At 30.8% G+C, this 14,742-nt stretch overlaps 2 protein-coding genes across 2 annotated transcripts; one reads left to right on the top strand and one right to left on the bottom strand.

The window, feature by feature from the left end:
- The first annotated feature begins 3,436 nt into the window (after positions 1-3,436).
- On the top strand, positions 3,437-4,378 carry LOC125872287 (putative protein phosphatase 2C 76). Its single transcript, XM_049552998.1, has one exon. The coding sequence runs from the start codon at positions 3,437-3,439 to the stop codon at positions 4,376-4,378; it is 942 nt and encodes a 313-aa protein (XP_049408955.1).
- Positions 4,379-5,083: 705 nt separating this feature from the next.
- LOC125874529 (KH domain-containing protein At3g08620-like) lies at positions 5,084-9,306 on the bottom strand. The gene is made up of 7 exons (XM_049555432.1): positions 9,049-9,306; positions 8,831-8,919; positions 8,014-8,177; positions 6,864-6,983; positions 6,413-6,529; positions 6,072-6,215; positions 5,084-5,574 (listed from the first exon to the last, which is right to left on the bottom strand). The coding sequence occupies exons 1-7, from the start codon at positions 9,132-9,134 to the stop codon at positions 5,428-5,430; spliced, it is 867 nt and encodes a 288-aa protein (XP_049411389.1). The 5' UTR covers positions 9,135-9,306; the 3' UTR covers positions 5,084-5,427.
- Between the last annotated feature and the right edge of the window lie 5,436 nt (positions 9,307-14,742).

Raw genomic sequence — 14,742 nt, 5'->3', positions numbered from 1 at the left:
TTCTTCCAGTAAATTTTGGGCCTAGAACTGTAGCCCAGCCCAATTTGGGCCGATAAAATTAGGGAAATTTTTTAAAATGTCAATATATTAGCATTTAATAGGACCCCTTAGCCACACTTTCAATATTTATTAAAAATGTCAATATTTTAGTTTGTTATGTATCTAATTCACATTGTTTTTATTTGTTCTAATTGAAAGAATACAATTATTTAATAATAGAAAGGAGAAATTTAGGGGAGAGAATATTTTTAAAATATCACTTAAAATACTCATCAGTTACAAATTCAATATTTTATAAAAGAAACATATCACTTAATATCTCTCATCTTTATAAAAAATAAAATCTAAAAAAAAATCCCCAAAAAACCAAATCCTCTATCTTCTTCATCATTCTCGCATGAATTTGACGGTGGCAGCAATGGAAAATCAAAAGGTTAAGCTAATGTGTAGCTATGGTGGAAAAATTCAACTTCGTCCTCACGATCATCAACTATCCTTTGTTGAAGTGAATTTGATTAAATTTGCATTTTTTTCTGTTTGACAAGAAGATTTTGAAAACGGGATAATTTCGTTGACAAACAACTTTGGAGAAGGAATTTTCAATTGGAAGTTCGATATAATCGGTGAAATACAATCGATCAAGTATTCGTTAACTGTTGAATCATTAATTTGTTTGGAAGTTTTGACATGAACGTTTTTTTATTTTCTTGGGTAATTATAATATTTTTGGATGACGAGGTAGAGTTTTTTACAAATGCACAAGTGAATACAGATTTGGATTTGGATTTGGAGAAAAAAAAAAAAAGAAACATAGCAGACGAAGAAGATAGAGAGAGTCAAAGAAAGAAGGTTGCAAAAATTATATTCATATTAATTTTTGTTTGTCAATTGTTTTTCTTTTACTCAACATTTGTATTTTTATTAAGAATATTGTATTTCTTTTTTAGTTTGTAGTCCTCTCAATACGTATGCCAAATGGATTGTATTTCTTAAGTATAAATATATTATATTTCTTTTCACATTAAATTTGTATTGTTTTTAGAATATGACATCCTTCCTCAACTGATTGTATTATTTCCACTTTGTATGCTATTTTTTCTAGAATCATGTATCCTTTCTTAAATCGTATTCGTATGTAATGATTGGATTATATTGAGATACAATCACTAATATTTTTGTAATACAAATAATAGAAAAATATGTTTGGCAGATATGTAATACAATTTTAATCAATGAGATACGATTTTTAGTTTTTTACTATGAAAGTAAAATATCAATTTTAATTTGAATGGTAAAGTAAGCACATAAAATACAAAAGTTGTTGGGATACAATTATGATGAAAACATAGTAAAAAAGAAATACACGCTTGTTGTCATTGAAATTGATATTAAAACACAAAAATGAGCTCAATAAATACTAAGTTCAATTGAAATACAAAAATGACTTTGTTAGATTATCATTATAATGAATGCAAAAATTAAAAAGAAATACAAACTTGTTTGTATACAATGTGAGAGTTAAATACAAATTGATCACAGCAAAATATTCACCTCAATATGATATTCAATTTCAATTTGAATGATAAAATGAGCACATAAAATACAAAATATGCATACCTTAATCAAAGGATTGTCATGAATATATTTAGAAATATATTTTCCATTTTTTTAAAAAAAAAATACCAAAAATAACGGGAGGGACTTGAAAAATGAAAAATAATTGGAAGAGGTAAATTTGAGAGAGAGAATATATATTTTTAAAAAATATGAGAGAGAGAGTTGAAAAATGTGTAATTAAGGTGAGACAAAATAGGAAGTAAATTAGGATACACAATATTTTCTAAAATAATGACATTTTTACTAATATTTATAAAGTATGGAGGTTTTTACTGATTAAATTAGATTTTTTGACTAGTTACATGAAGAGCCCGCTTGGCATTAGACGAACTAGTGGCTGAGCATCGAGTAGTGTTTTAATACAAACTTTCACATATAGCAAACACAAAAATCATATTTGTATGCTATAACTATAGCTTGCATAATTGCACTTCATAGTAAACTATTTTTGCTATGACTATTTATCTATACATATATACAAACGAAGTTGGCTATTTCTCTATACATGTATACAAAAGAAGCAATTGTATAATTTGTCTTGGTATACATATACAAAAGAATCAATTGTATAATTGTTTGTATAAAGCGAGAAAGAGAGAAAAACAAAAGAAAATTGGGCAGGAGAAGATCGTATTTGTATAATCATAAGTGTATAGGACGAAAATATATGCATTTGTATTTGTATATACAATTTTCTCTCACTTTATACATACACAAACGCAATGTATACATTTATGTTTGTATAATGTGAGCGAGGCGAGCGAGATTTGGAAGAGGGGAGAGAGGGGAACGAAAATATATGTATATACACAATTTTCTCTCGCTTTATACAAACACAAACGCATTTTATACATATGTGTTTGTATATATAAAAGCGAGAGAGGCGAGCGAAACTGCCAGCGAGAACGAGAGTGGCGAGCGAGATTCACCAGGGAGAGAGGCGAAATAACAACAGTTTGCTATGGAGTACAATTAAATCAAACTATGGTTATAACATTTAATTTGAATTAATAGTTTGCTATTATATACAATTTTCCCATTTAGATATGCATTGGAAATATTATATTAGTTAGGATAGGAAATCCATAAAAATATGATAGTTTATATGAGTTTTTTTCATTCAAAGATGAGAGAATTGATTTTGTAGGTCACTTATAAATTAAAATTTTAAAAAATCTTTATTTTATTAGTTAAGAAATCTTTAAAAAAAAAGGTCATTTTCTTTTATTGCATTCACTTTACGAGTGGCCAAAAAATCTTAATTTCTTTAGAAATAAGAGTCCGAAGTGTATTAGAATCTGCGTGAAAAATACTTTGTAATTTTAGAGGTAATAGGCTGCTATTGGTTAAGATGGTAAAAGCTGACAAGAACACGTCAAATTTAGGGTGTTTTTACGTATTCTGCCATATATATATCAACGTGCTCTTTTTTTTTTTTTTTTTGGTAAACTATAATACTACTCCCTCCGTCCCATTTTATGTGGCAACATTTCCTTTTTGGTCAGTCTCAAAAAGAATGTCACATTTCCTTATATGGAAAGTATTTAAAGGTACAATTCCTTTTTTACCCTTGTTGGTCCCACTTAATCTTAAAATAATACTCCAATACATTTATGAGGAGAGAGAAAAGTAAGCCTACTTTTTAAAGGGCAATTTGGTAAACATTTCAAAGTCTTCATTTATTTCTTAAATTTCGTGCCCGGTCAAATGTTGCCACATAAAATGGGACGGAGGGAGTATATATTAATATACTCTTAAGCTTCTTGTAACCATAAACCCTAAACAAATCTAACATTACGTCTCTTTTAAAGCTTGAATCATGAAGCGTTTAATCATACATGGAATTTTCTTCGCTTGCATTGTTGGATTTTTGATGAACCATAAGCCTGAACCTGAAGAACAAATTGTTGTACCAAATACAACAATGTCGTCAATTCCAGCTCAAAATTGTCACTTCTCATCGATCCAAGGAAGAAGATCATACCACGAGGATCGCGTAACATGCAATGTTGATCTTAAAATTCCTCGATTTGGACTTAATGATGGCGTTGAAGAGGTCAAAGTTGGTGTTGTAGCAGTTTTTGACGGGCATATTGGATCGGACGCTAGTGAGATGGCGTCTAGGGTTTTTTTAAATAAGTTTCTCCAGAAGAACTACGGGTACCAAAATTCTAACCCTAAGGAATTTCTGAAATCGTCGTTAGTTAAAACGATTGAAGAAATTGATGCAGAATTCAGCGAACTCGCTCTGGAATACCAACTTTATTCTGGATCTACTGCAGTTGTTGCTCTCATATACAACAAAAAACAGGTTTTAGTTGCAAATGTTGGGGATTCGAAGGCATTTATTTGCTCTGGAAAATTGGCAAAGGAGTTGACAGAAGATCATAATGCAGATAGATTGGACGAGAGGGCCAGGGTTGAAGCTTCTGGAGGTAAATTCACATTTTATACTAATTCTGTTCCTCTTCTCAATGGTCATTTTCCGATGACTCGAGCTATTGGTGATGTTACTTTGAAAAGAGTTGGAATCATAGCTACTCCAGAAGTGACTGATTGGCTAAATTTAACATCAAAAGATGAGTTTTTGGTTGTGGCATCTGATGGAATATTTGAAAGCTTAAGTCCCAAAAAAGTTTGTGAGTTTTTATATGAAGCAGAGGGCCATTCAGATTTAACAGTATTGGCTCAACATATTGTTCAGAAAGCATTTTTAGAAGGCAGCACAGATAATTTATCAGTTGTTTTGGTTCCCTTATGATCTGGATCAAATTTATGCATCTTTAAGTTTCAGTGTTAGGCAAAAATAGTAGTAGTTTGAGGCTTTGGGGGGTAGAGAGTACTCTTCCTAGAAGGTGGTTCATCATCCTGAAGTGCTCTCTAGGTGTAAATTTTTGGTATCAAAAAAAATACTACTTCCTCTTTCAAGAAGAATGACCTAATTTCCTTTTTAATTTGTTTAAAAAAGAATGACCTAATTTCCTTTTTATTCTGTTTAAAATAGAATGACGTCTTTCTTTCTTATTTTGGTAATTAGAGAGAAAGAAAGGACAAACAATTAGACTAGCATTAGTAGGTACAATCTTTTTTTCTAAGCTTCTGATTGAACTTTAAAGTAACGGCAAGACGATCAAAGGAAAAATGTCGTCTAACAAAGAGATTAGTCACCACACGCAAGGTTACCGACAACGGAAGAATGATCGATGAAAAAGTATCGTCTAGCAAAAAAGAGATGAGTGACCGCAAGTTAGCGACAAACAACTCGACCGATTACCTTTGTAAGTGGTTCCTTGTCCTAAACCCCAACTCCGGTTGAACTCAAGAGTTGAGTTTATCCGATACTCATGCTGGTAGAAGGTGGCAAGTACCTGGTGAAATTTAGCAAACAAGCCAAACACACCATCACCGGAAAAAAAAATAAAAAATGGCCCCGGAGCAATCATGGAGTGGACGGTAGCTCCAGCAGTTATAGAGATAACATGGTCTTAAATCCATATCATGGGATTTACATATAGCAATCTATATTTAACGAAGGATGAAGTAAATTATAAGTTACAAATCCCAAAAAGGAAAGGAAATCACCCTTGTCAACTAGCTGTCAAGAACAAATAAATCAAATAATCATTCTACTTCAACAACAAACAACTACAGTCAACAAAATCAGTTTTGAGGTTTTCTTCAATCTGCTATGTTTCCTTTGTCACTTACTATTTTCATCACGTTAAGGCCACAAAAGCGCGCTGTATTTAGGTGCAGATTAGCATCCTCCTGTCTAGAGATGCGAAGCAGCTGTGCATACCATAGCACTCATCACCAACCAGTTTTTGCTCGTTTCATCCCGCTTGAACTAAAAGGAGATAGACTACCCCTTGGTTGGGGGCTCTCTTCTCTGAAATTGTTATTCAGCAAAGCAAGCTCTCTAAGCTGTTGCCTTTTATATAAGTCCTGCGACTCATCCTGCAATTCCAGGCAAATGGAAATGAAATTAGCAATATGATCCTAGGAAATCACAAAACCATAAAATGGTTATCTTCTAACACTAGTTTTCTTACCTACCTTTCAAACTACTTGGTAAATCACCATGTCAAGTCAAACTAAGATTATCAGTTTGACGTTGAGGGATTTGTTACATTAGACCTTTCTCCTATGGGGATTTAGTTCAAAAGAAGTATGAAACTAACAAACAGATCATTAGAGATGTCTTTTTTTTTTTTCATTCAGCATGTCCTTTTTGGGGGACAAAATAACTCCTGATAGATGCATAGTTAAGAAATAATCTCAGATTATTCATGAAGTGCAAATACTTATCACGCATCATATCATCTGTTTGCATATGTCAACTCTTTCAGTCTGTCCATTTCAATTCATGATTAAGAACCACACAAGTACAACATTATGAGTGCTTTTTCTGCAATTGCTTATAGCTGTATATGTCGGAATCAAAATGTGCTTACCACAGGTCTGAGCAACTCTTCAATAATTTGGCTAGCTTGTTTCATTCGTACATCAACTATATTGATGGGTAATTCTGCCTCAAGTAGAACATGCAGTGGCTCGTTGAGGTGTTCATAACCTGGAAGGCCTCTCAGACTCTCCTCCTACAATAATATAAGACAAACACAAAGAATAAGAAATATAAGATGAACACAAGTAAAAGCAAAACACCCGGTGCAGTGCAGATATAAAATGGAGGGCAGAAAAATGTACGGAGTGCTTCATAGAGAAAGAAAAGCCTTCTATAAGAACATTGGACGAAAAGCAGGACAGTGAGCAGAAAAATGTCAAAAGAACTTACTTTTTCAGCATCTTTTATTGAACCCTTTCCTCTGATAAATACGCGACATCCAGTAGATGCTTCCACTCGCTTCAGAGAATTACCTCGAGGTCCTAAAAGCCGTCCAACAAAGTTGAACTGTACCATGAGAAATGTACTATTCAGTGCAACTGATTTCAACTGCTCAAATAATTTGACGAAATATCAAAATGTCTTCAAACACATCCCTATAGTCTACTCCCTTCCTCCATCTTAAGTGAGTCATTAATTATGAGGAGTTATCACATAATTATTGGTACAAAGTGGCACCTCTGGGAGTTGAAATTGATACTACCAATATTACGCAGAGTTTAATGTGACATGTACATCATCATTATATTTACACCAGATAATGCAACCTATCACTTCAAAGGTAAATCCATAAAGAAATAGATGGAAAATTAAACATTATCTACTGTCAAAGTCAGCTTACATTCGGATATCTGTCCACAGGTATATCCAAACGCAACACCCGCTTCACAACAAATGAACTTGGACTTCCTGGTGAAGCTTGCCAGTCGATGGGCCTTCCCTGTGGTCCACCTAATCTTTGCTGCAAAATGAATTTCAGGGATATCAATCCAACCAGAAAAGCATTAGGAGTACAAGAAGTAATGCCACATGAGAGAAAGAAAGACCATGGGGAGGGTGTCAGTTAGCTCCCATATCTTTCTGGAGCAGCGAAGAACTTTTCTAGTCCTCAGCTTCAGTGAAGAATAAGATTAATAGAAAAAACAATTATTTAGTTCAACTTAGAAAGAGAGCATTTGAAATGTCAGTTTCTCTGGAGATGGATTAAGCTGGCTGTATAACTTCTAGAATGCCACCAACCCCCTGATATAGAAATAAACAAACAGGCTTCTTGATGGTATGCAGAGTTAGCATAGTTAAAGAAGAAAGGAAACAATGCATGATGTGTTTAAATTTCTAACTCAAGCAGAAAGAGGAACAACTAGCTGTTTCTCTCCCGCGTTTCATCTTCTTCCTCCATTTAATGATTTTGCTCCAATTTCTTAGTTCGTCCTTTTCCTTTAAGAGTCCCGGAGCTTCAGCATTGGAAGTGCCAAAATTTTGGCACTATCTGGCATTGGCAGTTGGCACTATCTAATATCATCTTTTTTTAAAGTTGTTTGTCCTATATTCTTCCAATGAGTAGTAAGCTTCTAAAGCACTTGATGACTAGTTGTTATCCTACAAAGTCTAGACTTGCGACATAATTTAGACTGAAGTTAAGTCTTACTTCTTCGTTTGGAGGTACTTTCAAGAACTAAATTAGTTTCTCATTTCTATATAAGGAAAAGACAAAGTCAGCCTTATTAGTCAATGTGATACGTCAGACGAATTCACCATAACAGTAATGGCTCTGACGATTTTTGTGTAAATGTTATTCTCCACTCCTCAAGTCTCCACTCCATGTTAACTCACTACAATTACCATACACAATGCTTGTGTTTCAATAAGCATAGAAACCATGAGCTAGACCCTATTGGCAGACACATAGGACATCTAATACGGAGCATTACAGAATTAGTAAACAGAGAATTCCAATATTGTGCCTAAAGATGAGATAAGCATAAGCTGACCTCTTGAAAGGCGTTCCATCCATTCCCGTTCCAGCCACCTAAACCTTTTCCTCCAACATGTTGCATCATGTCAATTGAACCCACAGGACTAGGGCTTCCACGTTGTAGTCTGTCATAGTCACTGAGTACTTGATTGGGAATCATTCCGGAAAGTCTAAGTATTTCTGTCAAAGAATTGAAACTAAAATTCAGAATATCCATTCGGAGAATAATTAAAGCTATTAAGAATAGCATACATCAACTTAAACCGTTTCACTGGCATATGTACCCACACAAGGAAACTAACATAATCTCTTACAACTTGCTATAAAAGTATTCATCTGCTACGAACATTTCTTCAAAGAATAATTAGGTCACAAACCAATTGTAATCTGCCTCTTTCAAAACACCATTGGACTAAAGTTTATGTGGAACGGAATACACACTTCTCAACCGACATGCTAATCTTAACATCACCTAACTGCCAATACTTGATCCTGGTAATCTATTCCTGCGATGATACTGTTTAAATAAACAAAATCTAAACAATACACATCGATTGTTCTGAAACTTATCAAAATCTCATTTCAATTCACTCTTTACTACTAAAAATCTCTTCTTTTGCCTACTCTTAGAGCTAAAAACATACAGCAAACCAGTAGATTTGATCAATTTGGACTAAAAGCTACAACTTTCTCAAAACAACAGCAGAGGATTTCTTAACAGATTAGTTTATAGATTAAAAAAACAGAGCATACAAAAAGCTTATCAGAGAAATGCACAAACAACTCATAGATATTCTAACAGCAGCAAATAAAAATTCAAGATTTAATCCAACCTTGATTCAAGAGTCGGCTGCAGATTGGAAGAACTTGTGTAAAGGGTCCAAGTTTCTGCCTTTCTGCTAAAAGCTCTGTCAAGTACTGACTACAAAAAATTTCAAGAAACACCCAAAACAAAAACAACAAAATTGGTTAAAGCATCAATCTTGCACAAAGTTGTCAAATTTCAAACCCCACAAATTCAAAAGGAAAAAAAAGGATTTTTATTCCTTACCTATCAACATCTTGGTTGGTTCTTATATGAGGAGAAACAGCTCTTGCAGGTGAGAAATTCAAGTTGTGATTATACAGATTAGACATGAACTTGAGTTCAACAAAAGGGTCTGTAAACAATTTTTTTGGGCAGCAACAGAAAAGGGAAGAAATCAAATGGGTGAAGAGACAAGCGAAAGAGAAAACTTTTTTTTTTTTGGTTTATAAAGAAAGAAGGAGGAGAAAGCTTTGAATCAGTGAAACCCTGGAAAACAGGGGAGAAATAAATAGTGAACTGTATTTTTCTAGACTTAAATAGGTGTGGGGCATGTACTAGCCCACGTTAGCAGCAACACCCCCTTTTTGTTCTTGTTTTTCTCTACCTAGTGAAAACCTCTATGTAATTGTGGTGGGATAAATATGATTCTTTTTGTATTTGTAAGAAGGATGAGTAGGATTCTTCTATCATATGAAGAGAGGTTTAGTAGAGTTAAGCTCTACATAATTGTGGTGAGATAAATACTATCTTTCTATTCTCATAGAGATTTAGAAAAATTAAGCTTCACGTGATTGTGGTGAAATAAATATGATTCTTGTGTTCCTGTAGGATGAAGAGGGATTTAATAGAATTTTATTTTTAACTTACGCAACTAGAATCAAACTTAATCTTTGTTCGGTATATACATGACGAAAATTTAGATTAATCGATGTTCAATACATATTAATGAGAATCTAGATTAATTGGTGTTCAAACTTTAATACGAGTATCTAATACTGAATAGAAAATGAAAACAATCACTTACACTCTGTTTAGATGATTATTACGTATTGTTTCATAATGTGTTGTATTGTATTGTATTATATTGTATTGTTTTAAAGAATATAGTGTTTGTATAGATTGTATGGTTCTTTGTCATTACGTAATGTCACATATCAACAATTTAAATGGTAAAACTATAAGAAGAATAAGGTACGAGATAGAGCGACTATGAAAAGATAGGGGTAAAGGATAGATTATGATTAACAAGTACTTAAGTTAAGATAAAATGAGAAGAAATCCTTGAGGTAACGACGCAATCACACCAAATCGATTGTTATACAAAATGTATTTTTTGTAGTTATCTAACGATAATTTTGAACGATACAATACAATTAAATTTAAGTAACAGTTAAAACAAGCAATGTATTCAAACTAACAATACAATGCAACGGACAACCACCATCCAAATACAGTGTTAATGTTCTCTTCTTTTCCGAAATCTAAACCTCTTCAGGACATGTATTTACTTTATTATCCACTAGGTCATTAATGTTTTTTTCCTTTTTAATTTATTGAAATTTGAAAATTTTCAAAATTTATATTCACTTTATTGATTATTAAGTCATATTGTTAAAATCATAAATCAGTATTTAACTTTTATGGATATTATAAAAGAGTTTTTAATACTATTAATTCACTTTAAAAGTAACTACAAGTGACAAATCATAACAAGTAAAACTGGTTATTGCTTGAAAAAATAAAAATAAATCAACTGCATATTCCATGTCTATCTTGCAATTTGAATAGAAGCAAATGATTTTATAAATATATATTTTTATTTGTTATTTTTGTTGATCTTTTATAGGAAAAAAATTAATCATATACCAAACTAGTAGCATTTATAATAGACTACAAAATCAAATCTCTAAAACAATAATTTAATTTGCCACAACCCCCTCCCCCCCCCCCCCCCCCCCCNGCGCGCTCAATATCACTATAAAGAAGTAATTTAAAAGATTGACTGTACTATTTCTAATTTTGCTTTTTCTATTAAATTAACTTTCATATATTACGGTAAAAATTTACTATATCGAGTGTTAATATCAAACAATAAATATATACGTTAAAATATTTAGACTTTTCATTAAATTATGATTAATATATATATATATATATATATGTGTGTGTGTGTATGTATGTATTTATTTTGTTAATCACTTAATTATAAATAATTATATTAATTTGATATAAACATTACATACGATTAAATATTTATTTAATATATTAATTTGATATACGCCATTACGAATTCAAACATTATTGAGTCTTAGCATAATATTTTGATGACATTAAAAGTAAGAAGGTAAAAATGGTATAAAATAATCTTTAGTAGATGCTTCCCCTTGAATAAGGGCTACGCAACGTGAATTTGAGATAGTTGAACTCTGATTAGAAGAGTGAAAAAACAAAAAATAATAATATCATCACAAGCGGCAGATTCCAGCAGAAAGCATCTGCCTAAAATTTAGTTGTTTCATTACAAACATAGCCCGGGATTTTTTTTATCCAATTCGATATTTATATCTAATCAATAAATACGATATATAAATTTATTATTTAATCATAATTAAATAATGTACATTGTCAATTTAACTTTAAGTTAACTATAATTATAATAATTAATTGAACTTAAATACTCGATACAAATAAATATTCAGGATACTTGGCTAGTAAAGTGATATATACTTACCTGTCATGAATTGTTTTTTTGCAATAAATTTTTAATGACTGACGAAATTCCTGAACAAACGATTCTCATGACTTCTCTTAATAGGCGCCATTGTCTTTTTCTATCAAATTAATTAATAGTACTACTAACTATAGCCAATATTTTTACCATTTATTGTGGTAAAAATGTTACTAATTTTACCATTTTTTCAAAATATAATCAAATCATGTCTAAACACTTACTTAGATATATAATATAGTTATATAAAAATACCATTAGCAATTGTGACATTCGACCTTCATATATATCAAATGAATGAACAATAATTATTCGCAATCTGCTTTTATACTTACCAATTTAATAAATATAAGACATGATATTGACGTAGATATCATATGTAAGTAAGTTTTTTACCTTGTCAATTTTATTTTAATAATAATATCGAGTGTACATAAATTTTTGTTTTGTTTCCAAAATGATGGAATATTTGTATAAGCCAAGGTAGCATAGGATTCCATAGAAGAGGAACAGTGTACTTGAATGAAAATAATATGACCATGCATGTTGGACAGAGACAACAATGTGTGGATCGCAATAAAGCCTCCCACCTTCATAAATTATTAATTCTCTTTTAACTTTATATACAACCATAGTGTAAAAAATATATATACGAGATCACCTAAAATATCTACGAATAATTCTAAAAATAAAACAAATTACTATATGTTATTATTACAGATAAAAGGTGACACGAGACATTACGATTCTTTATATCATGATCAGTGACTATTAATTGAACTCTTATTAATGTTATACATATATACCTTAGAGAAATATAAGTTTTTATCGTTAATTTATTACTAAATTATAAATTTTTATAATATAATTTATTGATAGTCTATTGTTAAACAAAATTAGCGATGAATTTGATTGTTCAATAATTAAAAAGATTGCCCATGCTAATGCCAACATTTTGGTAGTGAGATACATTTCTTGATTTTAATATTTGTGGTGTTAATTGTGCAAGTAAATCTGTTCACACGAGCTAATAATTAATTAATATTGTACTTATTACTACTACTTTCCATTAGCATAATTATCACTTATTAGACAACTTTGCCTCTTAAGGTTTATATTATAAGATACATATCAATATCAAGGAATGACTTCACGTTTTTTTGAAATTTGAATTTAAATCTCTCATGATATTTATCCTTTTTTATTAATTATTGAGTCACACTCTTGTGTGTCTATCCGTGCGTTCTATATCACTTTTAAAAGTTGCTCATTGTTTGTCTTAATCTTCATGTCTTATTTGTTTTGCAATTCGTATAAAATATATATTTTTAAAATGGAATTAGCTTATTTAATGATAATTGAAATCATTTATAACTATTAAAGTATTCTAACATATTATATATATATATATATATATATATCATGTTTTTGATTATTTTTTTTCTAAATTAGTAATTCAACTAATAATGGATAATTACGATCAATCACTTTTAGGTTATCTGATAGTATTGACTTTACATTTATATACCGTCAGCGCATATAAGATCAAATCACAACTCAATTTGAGATGAACTTTACTAACTCTAAAGGGAAAGAGGAAACTCCGGGCAACAACTTCCTTGATGACGACATTCATTCGGTGTCGTGTTTGAGTATAAATAAGTTTTTTAAATAAAATTAAAATAGAATTCAAGGAATTATCTTTAGAGGATATTTTATAGCGGAAAATGGTCATATTTGTCTTTATACTTTCAAAAAGAAATTGTATTTATCCCTCATTATATTTAAAAAAATATATATTTATCCTCAGATTATTGATTCCTATGTTCCCACCCTTATTATTCTATGTGTCACTTACGTGGATATATTTTTATCCTAACTAAAATTTTTCTTTAATATAAATTATACCCGACCCAACTAATCCATTAAACTCATTTCTAATACCATTTCTCTCGTNAGTTTTTAAAATAAAATTAAATTCAAGGAATTATCTTTAGAGGAAATTTTATAACGGAAAATGGTCATATTTGTCTTTATACTTTCAGAAAGAAATTATATTTATCCCTCGTTATATTTTTTTTGATATATTTATCCTCACATTATTAATTTCTATGTCCCCACCCTTATTATTCTATGTGTCACCTAGGATATATTTTTATCCTATAATTTTCCTTTAATATAAATTACACCCGACCCAACTAATCCATTAAACTCATTTCTACTACCATTTCTCTCGTAACCACAAAATTGTAAAAAAAATGATTTTTCTTTTTTGAAATTTGAGCCTCAAAATGACATATTTGTAGGTACATTTTAGTTGCATTTTTAGCTAGCCAAGAATTGGAAAAGGTTGCACTTTCCCTTGATATTAAAAACTGCATAAAATCAGCACAAAACTTAACAAAACATGACCTTTTTCCAATTGCATAAACATTTATAGTTTGGAACATAATTGCCATTAGTAGCTATAGTTTGTCTAAATATGATTCTTACTTATTGTTTTGGAGTTGTATTTGTCGCTTGATTAAATTTGTTGTATCTATTCACTCAATTTTGTGGGATCCACTTCATCAGATTGCTTAACCTAGCTGTATCAACACATACAATTTGAATATATTGTATATGTTCATTCAACTTAGTTGTATCAACACATAATTTCGTTAGATATACTATATTCAGACGCAAATAAAAAATATTATATTTGTACTCTGTGTGAATTATATTACCACATATATAGTACACTTCAATACACTTTATAATCATTTATCCAAAACGCCACACATAGAACTGACATGCACACAACATACATGTAATATACACTTTTTTTCTTTTCATCTCGATATGAAAATATTAAAAGCCAAATAGAAAGACTAGGGAGAACTTGTTTATCATGAGCCATGAATGATAGATAATCCATATTTGTTGCGGGCTTCTTGGATGATGGATGTATAGGACTTGGGCTTTCAGACTATATTGTCTAATTAATATCTCCCATCCATATTGATATTTAATAAGGAAAATATAAGTTTTATCGTTAATTTGTTACTAAATTATTCATAATTATTAAATTTCTTATAATATAATTTATTGATAGACTGTTGTTAAACAAAATTAGTTGATTGTTCAATTAAAAAGATTGCCTATGCTAATGCCTACATTTTGGTAGTGAGCTTAGACAATACATTCTTGATTTTAATATTTGTGGTGTT

Source organism: Solanum stenotomum, chromosome 8 (assembly GCF_019186545.1).
Source record: "Solanum stenotomum isolate F172 chromosome 8, ASM1918654v1, whole genome shotgun sequence".
In the NCBI taxonomy this organism is placed as follows: domain Eukaryota; kingdom Viridiplantae; phylum Streptophyta; class Magnoliopsida; order Solanales; family Solanaceae; genus Solanum; species Solanum stenotomum.
Note: the sequence above shows the minus strand (reverse complement) of the source record. Positions and strands in the feature narration are given on the sequence as shown.

What these genes read in the sequence shown, in the direction of transcription:
- LOC125872287 (XM_049552998.1), top strand. Translation starts at nt 3,437, where the DNA reads ATGAAGCGTTTAATCATACATGGAATTTTCTTCGCTTGCATTGTTGGA.
- LOC125874529 (XM_049555432.1), bottom strand. Translation starts at nt 9,134, where the DNA reads ATGTCTAATCTGTATAATCACAACTTGAATTTCTCACCTGCAAGAGCT. An exon ending in GATGGAACGCCTTTCAAGAG is followed by an intron (nt 6,984 to 8,013) that starts GTCAGCTTATGC and finishes TTCATTTTGCAG; the next exon opens with CAAAGATTAGGTGGACCACA. An exon ending in CTGTGGACAGATATCCGAAT is followed by an intron (nt 6,530 to 6,863) that starts GTAAGCTGACTT and finishes CTCATGGTACAG; the next exon opens with TTCAACTTTGTTGGACGGCT.